Source organism: Calypte anna, chromosome 20, assembly GCF_003957555.1.
Source record: "Calypte anna isolate BGI_N300 chromosome 20, bCalAnn1_v1.p, whole genome shotgun sequence".
NCBI lineage: Eukaryota > Metazoa > Chordata > Aves > Apodiformes > Trochilidae > Calypte > Calypte anna.
Window position 1 is genome coordinate 3720045 of NC_044265.1, and position 15140 is coordinate 3735184.

General features: G+C 54.5%; 1 protein-coding gene across 3 annotated transcripts in view; it reads left to right on the forward strand.

The window, feature by feature from the left end:
- The window catches only part of EPB41L1 (erythrocyte membrane protein band 4.1 like 1), a 64442-nt gene that overhangs the window by 39552 nt on the left and 9750 nt on the right, over positions 1-15140 (forward strand). For all 3 annotated transcript variants that reach the window (XM_030463145.1, XM_030463146.1, XM_030463147.1), the window contains exons 5-15: positions 230-334; positions 412-454; positions 1144-1219; positions 1494-1712; positions 1818-1905; positions 2231-2383; positions 3143-3240; positions 4039-4214; positions 4613-4758; positions 5332-5367; positions 7200-7391. In XM_030463145.1, coding sequence (XP_030319005.1) covers positions 230-334; positions 412-454; positions 1144-1219; positions 1494-1712; positions 1818-1905; positions 2231-2383; positions 3143-3240; positions 4039-4214; positions 4613-4758; positions 5332-5367; positions 7200-7391 — 1332 coding nt within the window. The remainder of the gene's footprint in view (positions 1-229; positions 335-411; positions 455-1143; positions 1220-1493; positions 1713-1817; positions 1906-2230; positions 2384-3142; positions 3241-4038; positions 4215-4612; positions 4759-5331; positions 5368-7199; positions 7392-15140) is intronic.

Consider the following 15140-nt stretch of genomic DNA (forward strand, 5'->3'; position numbering starts at 1 on the left):
CACTGTGCCCTGTCCCCACAGCTCCCCGAGACCACTGGGATTTTTCCACAGTAGAGCTGCTGGGTCAGAGCTGCTCTCAGCACCTTTTGGTAGTTTCTTCAAGGGCCAGGGCTGCCCTGACCCTTCCCTGTGCTCACTGCGTACACCCAGTGGGTGCTGCCTGTACCTGCAGGGTGTCTGGGAGCACAGGTGAGCTAGTTCACCATCAGCCTCTCTGTGTCTCTGTCAGAAACATGCTCGAGGCCAGGTCCTCTTTGACATGGTGTGCGAGCACCTCAACCTCCTGGAGAAGGATTACTTCGGCCTCACCTTCTGCGACTCAGACAGCCAAAAGGTAAGCACGGGGAGTCCTTCTGTGGCCACCCCCTCCATGGCATGGAGCCCCCCTTACCCGCTATTTCATCTTTGCAGAACTGGCTGGACCCCTCCAAGGAGATCAAGAAGCAGATTCGCAGTAAGTGCCTGAGGAGGCTCCATCCTCCCCAGCCCTGGGCTGTCCCTCGGGACTCCTGGGTGGCTCTGCTGTGTCTGTCCTTCCAGTGGCTCCCCTCCCCACCTGCCCTGGAGGGGAGGTTTGGCAGCTGGCCTGGGTACAGGAATGCTGTTGGTCATTCAGCTGCCTGTTACCCATCTCTCCTCTCACTCCTGACAAGTGTTAGAGGGGGCAAAGGACCCCATCTGGAGTCCTGGCTGAGACCCAGTCCTTCTCTTGGTGCCAGCACCGCCTTCCCTGAGCAGGGAGGACCGAGGTGGGGGAAGGAATTTGGGGGTTTGCTGGGACAGGTTTGCAGTGCCTTTGCCCATGATGTTGCTTTGCTGGGATGGCAGAAGGGCCATGGCAGAATGGCTTGGGCTCTTGCCCAAGATGTCCTCTGGGAAATGTGAGGCTTTTGCTGTAGTGTTAGTAGTCACGCTGAGCTGGTGGCTTCTACAGTTGTGATTCTTTCTCTCCCCAGTTGTTTGGGGAGAATTAACTAAGTTGTGTTGATGTTCACATGGCTGTTTTCCCTGTGCATTCTGGAGCCCCCTTGTCCCTGCCCTGTGCTGGGCCTGGAGGAAGCTGTGGGACCCTTAGTGGATGCTCCTGTCTGGCTGTGTGCAGCCGACGTAGGTGCTGCCCTTACTGCTCTCTCCCCTACCTAGGTGGGCCCTGGAACTTCGCCTTCACTGTGAAGTTTTACCCTCCAGACCCTGCCCAGCTCACGGAGGACATCACAAGGTGAGGGCCTCCCCTCCATGGGTCTGGATGGGAGCATGTGGAGGGGCAGAGTTCAGGCAGGACCGGCACAGCTGGAGGATGTCTGGGTGCTCACTGCCCTCCTGCTGTGTGTGCCACGTCTAAATCTTTCAGTGTGGCCAGGAAGGTGGCCAGGAGAGGTGGCAGTCCATGCAGAGAGTCGTGTGAGGTGGGGTGGGTGCTCCCCAGGGAGCCCCAGCCCACTCTGGAGGGCACAGACCCCTGCCCCCCTCTCACCCTCTTCCCCCTCCTGCAGATATTATCTGTGCCTGCAGCTCCGTGCAGACATCATCACGGGGCGTCTGCCCTGCTCCTTTGTTACCCATGCCCTGCTGGGCTCCTATGCTGTGCAGGCTGAGCTGGGGGATTATGATGCTGAGGAGCATGTGGGCAACTATGTCAGCGAACTCCGCTTTGCCCCCAACCAGACACGGGAGCTGGAGGAGCGCATCATGGAACTGCACAAGACTTACCGGTGAGCTCCAGGAGGGGATGGGCTTGTGGCAAACAAAGTACCAGAGAGCTGGCCTGTGCCTGGTGTAGCACCCTGCCATGTGTCCTTCCCTCTGTCTTGCTGCAGGGGAATGACCCCTGGAGAAGCAGAGATCCACTTCCTGGAGAATGCCAAGAAGCTCTCTATGTATGGGGTGGACCTGCACCACGCCAAGGTATGAGACTATGGGGCTTCCTGAGTGACAGCCAGGGCCACCACAATCTGCCCTGCTGCCTACACATCCCTCCCTGCCCACCCCCTTCCTCCTACAACAAAAGTTCAATGAGGACATGGTTCTGGGCTCAAGGTAGCCTGGTGTTGGACCAGAGGCCCTTTAGAGGTCCAACCTCAAGCAGCTGGTGACTCAGTGACCTCTCAGTTAGCCTGTTCCCAATAGACAAGCACTGAGCAGGAGTTCTCACTGTGCATGACACTGCTGGCTGGGCTGGTTCTTACTGGGTAGCTAACCAGTCTGCTTCTGTCCCTCTTGCCTCCTCCAGGACTCAGAGGGCATTGATATCATGCTGGGTGTCTGTGCCAATGGCCTCCTCATCTACAGGGACCGGCTGAGGATCAACCGCTTTGCCTGGCCCAAGATACTCAAAATTTCCTACAAAAGGAGCAACTTCTACATCAAGATCCGCCCGGGTGAGGTGGGTGCCACGGGCCAGCACGGTCTCAGAGCATGGCAGGGTTCCTGCTCTGCTGGGCTGGGGCTGCCTGGTGGGGAGGTCCTTGCCCCTGCCCCAAGCATGCTAAGTTAATAGCCATGCTGGCCTAGAGAGCACATCTCCTGTGCCATCCTAAGGCTTTCTGTCAGTGCTTGTTTTATTCATGCTCTCATTTTCTCTCTGGCAAAGTTACTTCATCAGGCTGTGGGTACCCCAGACACCACGACCCTGCTGGCTTAAGGGAGGTCACTAAGGGAGGGGGATTGAGGGCCATTTTTCATGTGTCTTCCATGCTTCACAAAAGAACATCAGGAGGCTTTTTTGTTCATTTGCCAACTTTATTTTCACTCTTAACTTTTACATTAGCTGACAGGAGAACACATTTCCACCCACTCTTCTAGCAGGCAGGAGGGCAAGGACAGTGCATCTAAAATGGAGAGTGATTCTCTGTCATCAAAACGAGCTGTAAAAGGTTTTTAGTTTCTCGAGGGAATTTCTCTTGTGTTGTAAAGCCATTTACAGTTGAGGAAAGTACTGAGGCCAAAAGTGTAGGGGCGTGATCCTACCACCTCCTGGGGCTGGGCATGGACCTTTCTGGCTTTGGTTTGAAGAAGACCTTTTTTTTGCATGGTTATGGCTTCTGCAAGGGGAATCTGAGAGCCTTGGCAGAGCAGATCCTATTCCACCACGTCCTCTAGGGCAGGACCTGCCTGTAACAGCATGTCTCTGTCTCTCCCAAAGTACGAGCAGTTTGAGAGCACCATTGGCTTCAAGCTGCCCAACCACCGCTCTGCCAAGCGTCTCTGGAAGGTCTGCATCGAGCATCACACCTTCTTCAGGTGAGAAGACGTTCTCTAGACCTTTTCCAGGCCTCCCTTCTCAGCGGCATGCTCCTGCCGCTGCCACAGCAGGTACTCAGGGGGCTCACCGATGGCAGAAAGGGATCTGGGAGTCTGGATTGACAGGAAGCTGAACATGAGCCAGCAGTGTGCCCAGGTGGCCAAGAAGGCCAATGGCATCCTGGCATGTATCAGAAACAGCGTCACCAGCAGGTCCAAGGAGGTGATTCTGCCCCTATACTCAGCCCTGGTAAGGCCACACCTTGAGTACTGTGTTCAGTTTTGGGCCCCTCAGTTCAAGAAGGATATTGAGGTCCTTGAACAGGTCCAAAGGAGGGCAACCAGGCTGGTGAAGGGACTCGAACACAGATCCTATGAGGAGAGGCTGAGGGAGCTGGGGCTGTTCAGCCTGAGGAAGAGGAGGCTCAGGGGAGACCTCATTGCTCTCTACAACTACCTGAAAGGAGGATGGAGCCAGGCAGGGGTTGGTCTCTTTTCCCAGGCAACTCTCAAAAAGACAAGAGGGCATGGTCTTAAATTGTGCCGGGGGAAGTTCAGATTGGCTATTAGAAAGAATTTTTTCACGGAAAGGGTGATCAGACATTGGAACGGGCTGCCTGGGGAGGTGGTGGACTCTTCGTCCCTGGAGACATTTAAAAAGCGACTCGATGTGGCACTGAGTGCCATGGTCTAGTGACTGTGGCGGTAGCTGATCAAGGGTTGGACTCGATGATCTCTGAGGTCCCTTCCAACCCAGCCTATTCTATGATTCTATGATCTCACTTCTCTCCCCCCCAGGCTGGTGTCCCCAGAGCCACCCCCCAAGGGCTTCCTGGTGATGGGCTCCAAGTTCCGCTACAGTGGCCGCACGCAGGCTCAGACCCGTCAGGCCAGCGCCCTCATCGACCGCCCGGCGCCCTTCTTCGAGCGCTCCTCCAGCAAACGGTACACCATGTCTCGCAGCCTTGATGGAGGTATGCCCCAAATTGGGGAGGGGGAGGGAGATTGGTCCGCTGGCGGGAGCAAGGGGGATGCTGCTTCAGCTCATTTCTGCCAGCAGGGATAAGGCAGCCATCAGGCTTCCTTCTGGAGCGTGTCCCACACCGTGTCCCTATGGCAGAGGGTGTGTGACCACCCCGGGTGGTGAGCAGGGGCATGTCGAAGGGCTGAGGTTGGGCAGCTTGGGGACAGGGCTCCCCCCAGCTCCCTGTGCCCTGACACCTCCTGGTATCAGTCATCCCTGCTGCAGAGCATTTGGGGCTCCTTGGACCCCAGGTCTGAGCTGGCAGGGTGGGGGACACGGGCTAGGGGCTGGCGTGAGTGTTGGGGGTGTCAGGGCTGGGGGGTGACCCAGGCTCTCCCCCACGGGCAGAGTTCTCGCGCCCAGCCTCTGTCAGTGAGAACCACGATGCCGGGGCGGAGGGTGAGAAGCAGGATGATGGTGAGTTTGGCAGCAGGAGACGGTCTGAAACGGAGGATGAGGAGGTGACCACCCCGACAAAAATCAAGGAGCTGAAGGTACAGACAAGGCAAGCAGAGGAGGGTGGAGGTGGAGGGGTAGGCTGGCTTATACTTGGAGAGGACAGGCAGGGGGCCAGGTAGAGGCAGCAGGGCTGGGCTGCAGGCAGGAAGGGTCACCTTGCAGCATGGTCCCCTGCAGCTCTTTCTCCACCAGCCACGTCCCAGGCTGTTGGAACCCTTGAACCATGGCACTTGGCCTTACCAGTGGAAATGGAGTTGTCACAGGGGCTTGGCTCAACTCTGATTCCTGAGCACCCTCCAGGTCAGCTTGGCTTGTTCCCAGGTAGGGCTGGACCTGGGAGCAACACTGCTCCAGTATGGGGGTGGAGATGGGGCCAGGCCAGGCACACTGGTGCCCACCCCTGCCCATTACTGCCCAGCCACAGCCCACCACTCCCTGCCTTAGCCCCTGGGCTGACCCAGGGACACCCCAGCCCATTTCAGCCCCATGCTGTGAGGGGAGGGGGGTCCAGTCCTTCACCTACCAGCCCACCAACTTAACTGTGATGTTTGTGACAAGTTCCCTTGACTGACCCTGCTGGTTACTTTTAACCTTCTCTTTGCTGCCAGCCGGAGCACGAAACGACTCCCAGGCACAAGCAGGAGGTATTCTCTCTCTGGAGTATCCGAGTCTTCATTGGTGCATCATATTGTCCATCCCTTCCAAAGCAAAACTGTGTCACCCTATTTACTGGAATATAAGATGCACTGAGGCAAGGGGTTAGTTGTGGGTGGACAGCTGGGGTCTGCCCCGGCACACACAGCATCTTCTATCCCACTAAGTAAGGTACTCCCAGTCATACGTGTGAGCAAGAGCCCTCCCAAGGCGCAATGGCCAAGCCCCTGCACCGAGTCTTTGGCTCATTGGGAAGACCTAGATTCTGACTCCTTCATGTCCTCGCCTCATGTCTCCTCTCTGTTGACCCCTGCAGCTCTCCTGTGGATGCTGGTCCCATTGCTCCTGCCAAACCTCTGACCCGTGCTCTGCTTTTGCCTGCCCTAAACTGCCTCCATCCCCTGCCCTGCCCGGCGGCTCTGCTTGCCCACAGCCCCTGCTCCTGCAGCCTGATCCCCTCTGCAGAGAGCTGGGCTGCAGCTGTGGCTGCCATCCCACTTCGGTGGAGGCAAATGTGTCCCTGAGCTGCCTCCAGTGCCTGCTCAGCTGCCTGCATCTCCCCAGCCTTTGGGCAGGCTGTCACAGAAATAAGGGAGGCTGTGCTCTCCCCTGCACAATCTTCCATGTCCAGGGTGGCCTCCCATCAGGAGCAATTCATCACAGGCTAAAATCCACAGCTGATCTCTGGATGTTTCCCCTCTGCTGGCTCCTCACTGGAGCTGCCGATGGGGGCAGACACAGCCAGGCTCTGGGGTTTGGCACCACACAGTCCTCACTGTTCCACTCGGCACCTCAGGGCAGACTCTGCTGTGGTGGTGGGCACCAGCCCCAGGCCCTCCCCTGCCCTTCATTGCTTTTACCCTGCTGCATGTGCATGTACTGCTGGCCTGGCCCTCAGCACACCCCGAGCCCAGAGGTGAGCAAACTGAAGCACTTCTCCACACTCAGACATTCAGGTCCACTGTGGGAGTTCCTTCATCAGTTGCTCTGAGCCTTCAGGATCTGGAAAATTTGGTAAAGTGTTTGTCATGGGGCTCTCTTGGGTGTCTGGACTGTCGCTGCGGAGAAATACTGGGGAGGTGTTTTGGTGACTCCTTTCGAACCTCAGAAGAGGTTTGAGTTCAAAACAGAAGCCAGACTTCTTGCTCTTGCTGGTTCTTGCTCTGAGCCAGTTTGCCCACCTCTGTGGCAGGACAAAGGGAGCCACCCTGGTGCCTGTTCTATCACAAAACAATGCCAAATCCCACCTTGCAGTTGAGCTGTCCTCTCTCCACAGCAGGTCAGACCCTATCGCAGGCTGGTGTATATTAATCCAGGCTTGGATGCATGTTGAACATCTCTGACCAGCCCTTGACCTCCTGCCCTGTGGCAGAAGCCCACTCCAAGGGAGCTCCATTGGAAATGTCATTTTCTGCCCTGCTGGGACAGAAGATCAGGTTCCCTTTGTGCCTGGCACAAGAGAGCAGCAGAGGAGTCTGCTGTTTCCAACCAGAGCTGATCCCAAGGGAGAGCCCACTCCCTTCCTCCAGGTGCCTTGGCTTGTCCTCCACAGGCCATGCTGAAAGTGCTGAAGGGACATGCTGAGCCCTCCACAGAGGGAAGCCTGCCACATGGTTTCAGCCATGTGCTGCCTTTTTATTGCTTCCTGCAATGGTCTTAGTGAGAACTGCAAACCAGGGTGCTCTGACATGCTGTTAATTTGGCTCTTGAAACCCAGAAATTCAAGCCCAGCATGAAGCAAACCCTCCCAGTGGCCCTGCTCATTTTTATTTGCCTCAGTTGGTGCTTTAAACATAGTTACCTTCTTTTCTCATTCCCCAAGTTTTTAGACAAGCCAGAAGATGTTTTGCTAAAGCATCAGGCCAGCATCAATGAGCTGAAACGGACCCTGAAGGAGCCCAACAGCAAGCTGGTTCACAGAGAACGGGACAGGAGGCTGCCTTCTTCACCAGCCTCTTCCTCACCCAAGCATGAGGATGAAACACCAAAGGGAACGCCAGAAAAGGCCAGTGAGGTTTGTTCCACTACTTCTCTTACAGAGGGGATCCAGGTGATTGCTGCAAGGTGTTTGGGCTCTGGGTCTCTGCCTCTGATACTACCCTGGTGGAGCCTGGTGGACAGTACATGGTGGGGACATGAGGCAAAGCAAAGGGGGCCTTTGGCCAGGCTGTTCTCTCCAAGTTTTGGAACCAGCTGGTCCATTTTCATACTGCTGGTAGTGATCCCCCGCAGTGCTGAGACAGTGCTTGGGGTTGAACTTCTCATCTTTCTCTGGGGAGCTGTGCTTTGGGGATACCTGAGAGCTGGGCTGGGGCTTTCCTCACCCTTCATACCAGCAGGGCTGCTGTGGGGCAGTGCCCTGCCAGAGCTTCCCTGTGCTGCCTGCTCTTGGCCAAGGGCTGCTCTCAGCAGAGCAGGACCAGGTGCCTGCACAGAGGTGCCCCATGGTGCCATCAGAAGCCAGGACCTGGGGTGCTGCCCTGGCAGCCTGCACCCACATGCTTCTCTCCCTGAGTTCTGCCTGCTGGCTGTGCAGTGGGACTACGAGAGTGAAAGGTGCCTGGGGAGCTGGCATTGGGAGTGCTGGGACATGAAGAGGATAGTGTGTGATGGGTGATGGTGTTACACAACTGAGAACTCCACAGGACTGGGTTCCTGTGGCAAGGGCATCCTGAACTCCCTGCTTGCTCTCCCCCCTGCAGTGTTCTTTGCCTCAAGGAGGCTCTGGAATCAGCCCTGTGCCTGCTCTAGTGGACACAGCTCCAGGCAGAGTGGACACTACACACAGGGTCTGCTGTGCCTAGGACTGTCTTGTAGAGTGAGGATGTGGGGCTGGGCTGTGAGGAAGGCATGGGCACAGCAGGGAATCCATGGTGTGTGTGCTTGCTGTGCTGGTCCCCAGCACTGACTGGAGAGCCAGGCCTGCTGGATGGCCCAGGCTCCCATCAAAGCAGTGAGCTGTTAAGAGGGACTTCACCCCACATTTCTTTTACAACTTAATACATAAAGTGTGGAGATGTAAATAGAGCATTTAGAGATGGCATAGCTGTGACCTCTGTTCATCTGTCCCTCCCTCCATCTACCCACTCACCACCCTCCTGCCCACCATTTATTCCTTCATTCTTTCTCATATACTCTCTCTCTCTCTTTCTCTTTTTCTCTCTGTGTCTCTTTGTCTGTCTCTCTCTCTCTTTATCTGTGGGTGCTGGCCTTTCCATGCTGGCACAGATGATGGAAGAGGACACCCTAGACGATTTTGCATCTGAGTATGGAGCCTCCTTAAGCATGGAGTCTTTCACGCAGAAAAGCCTGGTCGCCTCTCCTGAGGTTGTCACCATCCTCCTTCTCTCCCTTCCCCTCACTCTCACAGTCTACTCCCCTTTGGGTCCCTCTGGTCTGCCAAGGTGGCTCCTGCCCTCTGAGCAAGGCTTGAGCCTTTTGCTACCCCCCCCCCAGACATGTCCCCTCTCCAGAGATGGGCAGGATCCCTCACCAGGACCGGGCTGGTGGTGAAACCTGCTCCCCCAGATGTTTTTTCTGGGCTGTGAGACGGGGTCCTGGGAGATGCCTTCCAGGGCTGGCTGTGTGGGTGAGGGAGCTGTGCTGGGGGTCCCAAGACAGGGCTGACCCTGTGGCACCATCACTCTGGGTATGCCTGCTCCAGGTGTCAGCAGATAGGGAGCTACAAGATTTGTTCATCAATTCCTTGTGCTTCCCTTTCACTTTGACCACAGTTACAGTTCCCCAGACCCAGGCACTCTGAAATAGGACATCTTTGGAGACATCAGGAGTGTTGGACTTACGCTTGTGCAAAAAAGGGTCATACTGCCTGCAATGTCCTCACGTAGTGCCCATGGGTGAGGAATGTGGGTTCTCAGCAGTGGGAGATAAAACCTGCGTGGGGATAAAACCTGCGTGCAGGTTTTATCTTACACCGTGCTTGCTATTGCCCAGGACAGGCAAGAGAAGGTATCACTGACCATAAGAAAACTGGTTTTTGAGAGCTAGTCGTGGTGTGGTTGGATGCAGCCACTCTGCAGTGGGGTGCCCAGCAGTGGCTGAGTGCACATCCTGCTGGAGTTCCCTGAGGGAAGATGGAGCAAGAGCAGTGCTGGGCAGGGGGGCTGACAAGGCAGAGGCAGGGGGGAGGCTGATCTCACTCTCTCTTGCTGTCATCTCCCTCAGTCAGTGCAGAAGTTGCCATCATTGGCAAACTGGACCTGAACATGGGCTGGCTGGAGCACATGTCCTCTGGAGGCAGAATGGGTGTAAGTGAGGGCTTGGACACAGCTTTGAGTTTCAACAAGGGTTCAGACACCTTCAGTGAACTTGGGCTCTGCAGCAGCATCTCCTGGTTCATGGTGGGACCCTCTGTGTGCCAGTATTGAGGAGCTGGTGGGAAGAAACAGCAGAAATCAGGTGCACACACCTCTTGATTCAGAGAATCTTCCACCCTCTGGAGATACTCAGGGTACCAGGGCAGCACTTGGGTGCAGTTGCCATGGTGACCTCACCACTGTTTCTCTCAGGCATCTTTGGCTGGATCCTCAGCAGTTGGTATGTGGGAACTTGTCCTCTCCTGGCCTGTGGTTGCCATGAGGAATTCATGACCCCAAGAGGGTGGTGACATGAGGACATCTGCAGAGCTTGGAGCTCCCATCACAATCAACCAGAAAGTCCCTCTGTGCTCATGGGCTTCAGACCCATCAAGGTTGGGTTATCTGTCACCCCCAGCTACAGGCATCTCCACCCTCCCCTTTTCTCCTCACTCCTGCTGGAGGACCAGAATGCTGGTCTAAGAGGTTCTGGGAGTCTCTTCAGCTTTGGGTGATTGAAGCAGCCCAGTGTGGTGTCTCAACACCTCAGATTCAGTCATTCCCCCCTCCTTGTTGTGAGGCTCATGCTTTCCTCCCAGGTGAGCTGGGTCTCCCTGCCAAGCAAACAGTGATGGCAGGGGCACTGAAGAAAGAAGCCTTCTACTTCTCCTGGTCTCAGTCAAGGTCATGGGCCTTGTTGGCAAGGCCAGAATACTATCCCTGCTCCATTCTGTTGTTTCTTTCCTTTTTACCAGCTTGTTCTGTCTTGTGATGCTAGACCATGGTGAGAATTGCCTACGGAAACGTTCCTGTTCCTAGAGCAGATGGGTTGTGGTGGGCAGTGGGAAATGTGAAAGTAAATCATCCCTTGTGAAGTCAAGGTTGCTCAATAGACAGACCCTTCCCAGCATCATCTTTTCTTAGGCTCAGCTCTTTTCTTGGCACACACTCCGTCCTGCCAGCCTACTGAACTTCAAAGCTGCAAAAGTTCTCTTCTTTCCTGGAGGACATACCCAAGGATCCATATATTTGCTCTGGACGTGCCTGGGGGTCCTTTAGCTCTGGAGACACAAGGGCTGCCATGAGCTGTGGAGCCAGAGCTGTTGCCAGAACTCGTGCTGAGCCCTCCAGAGCAGAGTTCAGATCATTCCACAGAGTAGTTGGCTTTTCCCTTGGAAAGGGATGTGCCCAAGCAAAGTGTGAGGAGAAGGAAACTGATTTGGAAACAAATCTGGAGCTTTTGGGTTTTCTTTACTGGTTAAACTGTGCTGCCATAGAGCACATTGTTCCAGGTTTCAGAAGATTTGTCTTCAGGCTTTTTGATCTTCAACAAATATCTCAAGTTTCAGTTCAGAGAATGTCTGAAGAAACTTACTGTCTTCATCCAGGGAAGTTCTCCTCCAAAGGACAAAGGTTTGCAGCCAGAGAAGGTGGATGAGAGATGTGTACATGTGCTCAAAACCTGTCCATCCTTGCCTTGGCTGAAGAAAGGATTCAACAGAAAGACCACAATGCAGGAGCAGAAGAGAAGCTGTGGTGCCCTTGGGAAAGTAAAGTTGGATTGCTCATGAGCTTTGCTACTGAATGGGAAGACTGATGTTGAGGGATGCCAGAGACCAACCTGGGCTTCTCAGCTGGCCCAGTGCAACTGTTGAGGTTTTGATAGTGTTGCTTTTGTGGGTCAAACACAACTGTGAAGAACCCAAGTGCAACCTGGTGCTCCTGGCAGTCACCAGCTGCCTCTGTTTTGATTTCCATAGACTAGAAAAAAAACTGCTTTGGAGGCAGGTGGGGAGGAAGGGACCTGGAGAGCAGGCAGAGCTTGGGAGCAGAGGGTGGGGGGCTGTTTGTTGAATGATGCTACAGGGAGCTGGTGTGGGACTGGTCTGCTGAGCACCTGTGTGGGTACACAGGGCTGCCTGGCTGTGGAGGGTGCAGGTGCCATGGAGAAGGGTGTCCCTACCTGGTTTGCCTTGGTTTGCCCCCCCTGGTTAGGGGCAGCCACACTCCTGCCCAGGCTGGGGGCAGATGGATGGGCTGCTGCTTGCCCTGGTGCTGCCAGGGCAGAGCTGGGGACGTTCAACCTAAGGAGCTTTGCCTGGTACAGAGACAGGAGCTGGAAGGCTGGAACATATCAGTTTTCTGCCTGGGGTTTTCACCATTTTCTGATTCACCTCCTCGTGTAAGGTCTTCCACTAGGAATTGGTTTTTCTTCTTTCTCTCTCTTCTCTAATCTCTTGTTTTTCCCTTCCTCGCTCTCTCTGCTTCCCTTTACCCCCCTGTTTCCCCTTAATCAGGATCATTTATTAGGCTTCCATTTCAGTTACAGCTGCTGCAAACCTTCACCCTGACTCCCTCATGTGGGGCATGGCTCACGTTTTCACATTTTTCCCAGTTGGAATGGGGACCAGGCAGCCAGCCCCTTCTTCTCCCCATGGCTGAGGTGCACAGTGGTGCTGCAGGGGGTCAGTGCCCAGCAGCCTGTGTCACATCAGAGCTGATGGTGACCAGGCCCTTGGTGAACTCTGCAGGACCATGCCCACAGCACGGTCCTTCATGTGTCTGCCAACTTCACTGGGGTGCTTGGGGAGGCTGCTGGGCTTCCTCACTGGTAGAAAATGTTTTCTTGCTGCTGTCTTCTAGTGGGTTATTTTCTACCTTCTGTTTTGGAAGTGTGTGAATGTTAGCAATGCTGTGTTCTTGGCACTTGGGAAGTCTTAAGCTGTCTTGCAGGACCAACATGTGACTGTACCAAGTGTAGTTGCAGCAATCTATCATCCTGCCCTGCACAGCAGATAACCTGGGTGCTGTATCACAGACCTACTGGGTCCTCGCTGTAGGATTCTCCATACCCTTGCTTGGTTCTTCCTGCAGTACCTGTGGCTTGTGGTCTTTTACATTTCATAGGTAACCTTTTACAGGTTATGTTTTCTGAACCGTTTGGTTTCAGGATTGCTAGAATCTTCTCCTAAATAATGGCTTCTGATGAGATTTCCCTGGAGAAGTTCTGGAAGGGGGAAGACTTTGGAATGAATCTGAGCTGCATCATCATTCTGGAAGGGGAAAGGGAAAGGAGTTGGAAAAAGCCTTTCTCATGTCTAAAGGCAATTTCTTTTCTTGCTCATTCTCCTCGTAGTCTGACGTAGTCTTAGGGCACTGTGGATGACACTGGGAGTGAAGCTACTCAAAACACAAACCATTGCCTACGAGTCTCACCCTTTGTTCATGGGGATTGCTTGAGCCAGCTGAAAACAGGACTCACATGAGGAAGTTCCAGTTGGGTTTAACTATCTGTGTTTCCCTGCCTCATGGGAGGTGCCCTGATAGCTGGTAATGTGTCTGCTGGGAGCATTGCTCCCACTTCTGTACTTCCAGCACTTCACTGTCATTGAGCCACCACCTAGAGCAAAGCATGGTCCCTGGAGAGGATAGAGAATCTCAGGTCCTGTCATACCATCAGCCCCTTATTTCCAGTCCATTTTCTCCACCAGCAAGTTGCCAGACTTTGTGTAGGCCCTGCCTCAACTCTTGCATTAATAATAGTATTAATAATAATTTAGCCAGCCCTGTCCAGCCCTGGCAGATCAGCTTTCTGTGACCCATGCCAGCACTCAGCATCTGTTAAGTGAAGTATGTTTGATGCTAACTCTTCTTGCTCCAATTGCAATGCAGGGCTCAGAACATTGGGTATTTATAGAAAGAGAAACTCCTAGGCTGGAAGCAGTAGCTCTAAAGAAAGCTCTGGGAGTCAAGAAAGAAGAAGCACACTCGGGTACCTCGGAGGTGGAAATGAGCACGAGCAGATCACAAGTGGAAACAGCCCTAGGGACAGCCAAGGAAGTGGTGGGCCTGAAAGAGCCAACAGATGCAGCCCTGGATACCCAGAGGAGAGCAAAAATGATTGCTAGTCCAGAGGATTTTGAGTCTGTGTGGGAGGATGAGATCTGTGAGAAGAACAGGAGGGAGACCAAGCAGGAGGCAGAGAATCTGCTAGCTGAGAGAACAGAGGAGAAGCCACAACAGCAGGGCAAGGAAGCAACCATGAGTGAGCCAGGTCTGCCCAAGCCATGTCAGCAGCCCCAAGATAGGCAAAGGGCCAAGATGTCGGGGCCAGAGCCTCCCCAGGGAGAAAACGAGGTGCTCTCCAAGGAGCATGCTTCCAGGAAACAGGAGACCAGAGTGCCAGCTACAGCCACAGAGCTCCTTAAAATTAAAGTGAAGGCTGGTGTTGACAGCCCAGAGTCTTCTGCAACCCAGAGAATCATCTACTTAGGAGATACAGAGGGAGAGAAGGGCAGTAAAACACACCTGCTTTCAGAGGTTCATGGACAGCTTGGCTTGGAGGAGAGACCAGAAGCCACTGTGAACGTGTCTGGAGAGGGATCCAGACACACAGCACCTGCAGCAGAAGGGTTCCAACCCTCTTCCTCAGGAGCAGTGTCAGGAAAACCTGCTGAAGCACAGACTGGGACAGGGTATGATGGGACTAGCCCAGCAGGACATCCCACCTCAGGGCAGGAGGAAGGACAGCCCCTACAGCAAGAAAAAGCCTCTGCTGGGCTGCCAGGCTGCAAAGCTCTGGAGGGTGGTGAAGCCCAACCATGTCCCCAAGAGCTGGGACCAGAGGAGATGGATCTGCAAAGCCCAGTGGGTGGTTTGAAGCTGTGTGTGGCAGGGGACAGCTGTGGGGCTGAGGAGCCCAGATGGAGCCCAGGCATCTGCACAGCAGTGGAGGGGCTCTCAGGAAGGCCTGGAGCAGACAGTGACAAGGAGGAAAGTGACAGAGTGGTTCTTCAGATGGAAGAGATAGAGACCAAGTCATGTCCATCATCTGTGCCTCGGCAGGGCCACCTTCACAACACCCTGGAGCCTGAGTGGGATGAGCCCAGCACACCTGACCCTGTGCTCTCCCCCCCTGTCCCTGCAGAGCCAGCCACTGAGCCTGTGGACAGAAACCTGTCCCAAGGCACCAGCCATGTGAGAGGTATTGGCATATCCAAGGATGGGAGCCCCTCAGTGGAGGTGGCACACAAAGAGGCAAGTCCTGTAGTAGGCAAAGGAGCACCCAAGGATGCAAGCCCTGTAGCTAAAGTAGCAATACCCAAGGGTGCCAGGCCTGAATCTGAAGAACAGCCCCAAGACATGGGCTTTGTTACATGGAAACAACACCAAGGTTCAAGTCCTGTTGCAGGAGGATCACCTCAAAACACAGATGCTGCAGCAGAGCCTGTCCAGGTCAGAGACCTGGCCACAGGGGAAGTGGCCCAGGACATGGACCCTATCACAGCAAAAGCAATCCAGAGCAAAGTCCCTGCCACAGAAGAGCTGCTCCAGGAGGAGAAGACAATGATAAAAGAGTTCTCCCAGAATGCAGAGACCACATCAGGGGAAATGACCAGAGATGAAATCTGTGGCGTGGATGAACTGACCCATGACAAAAACTCCTG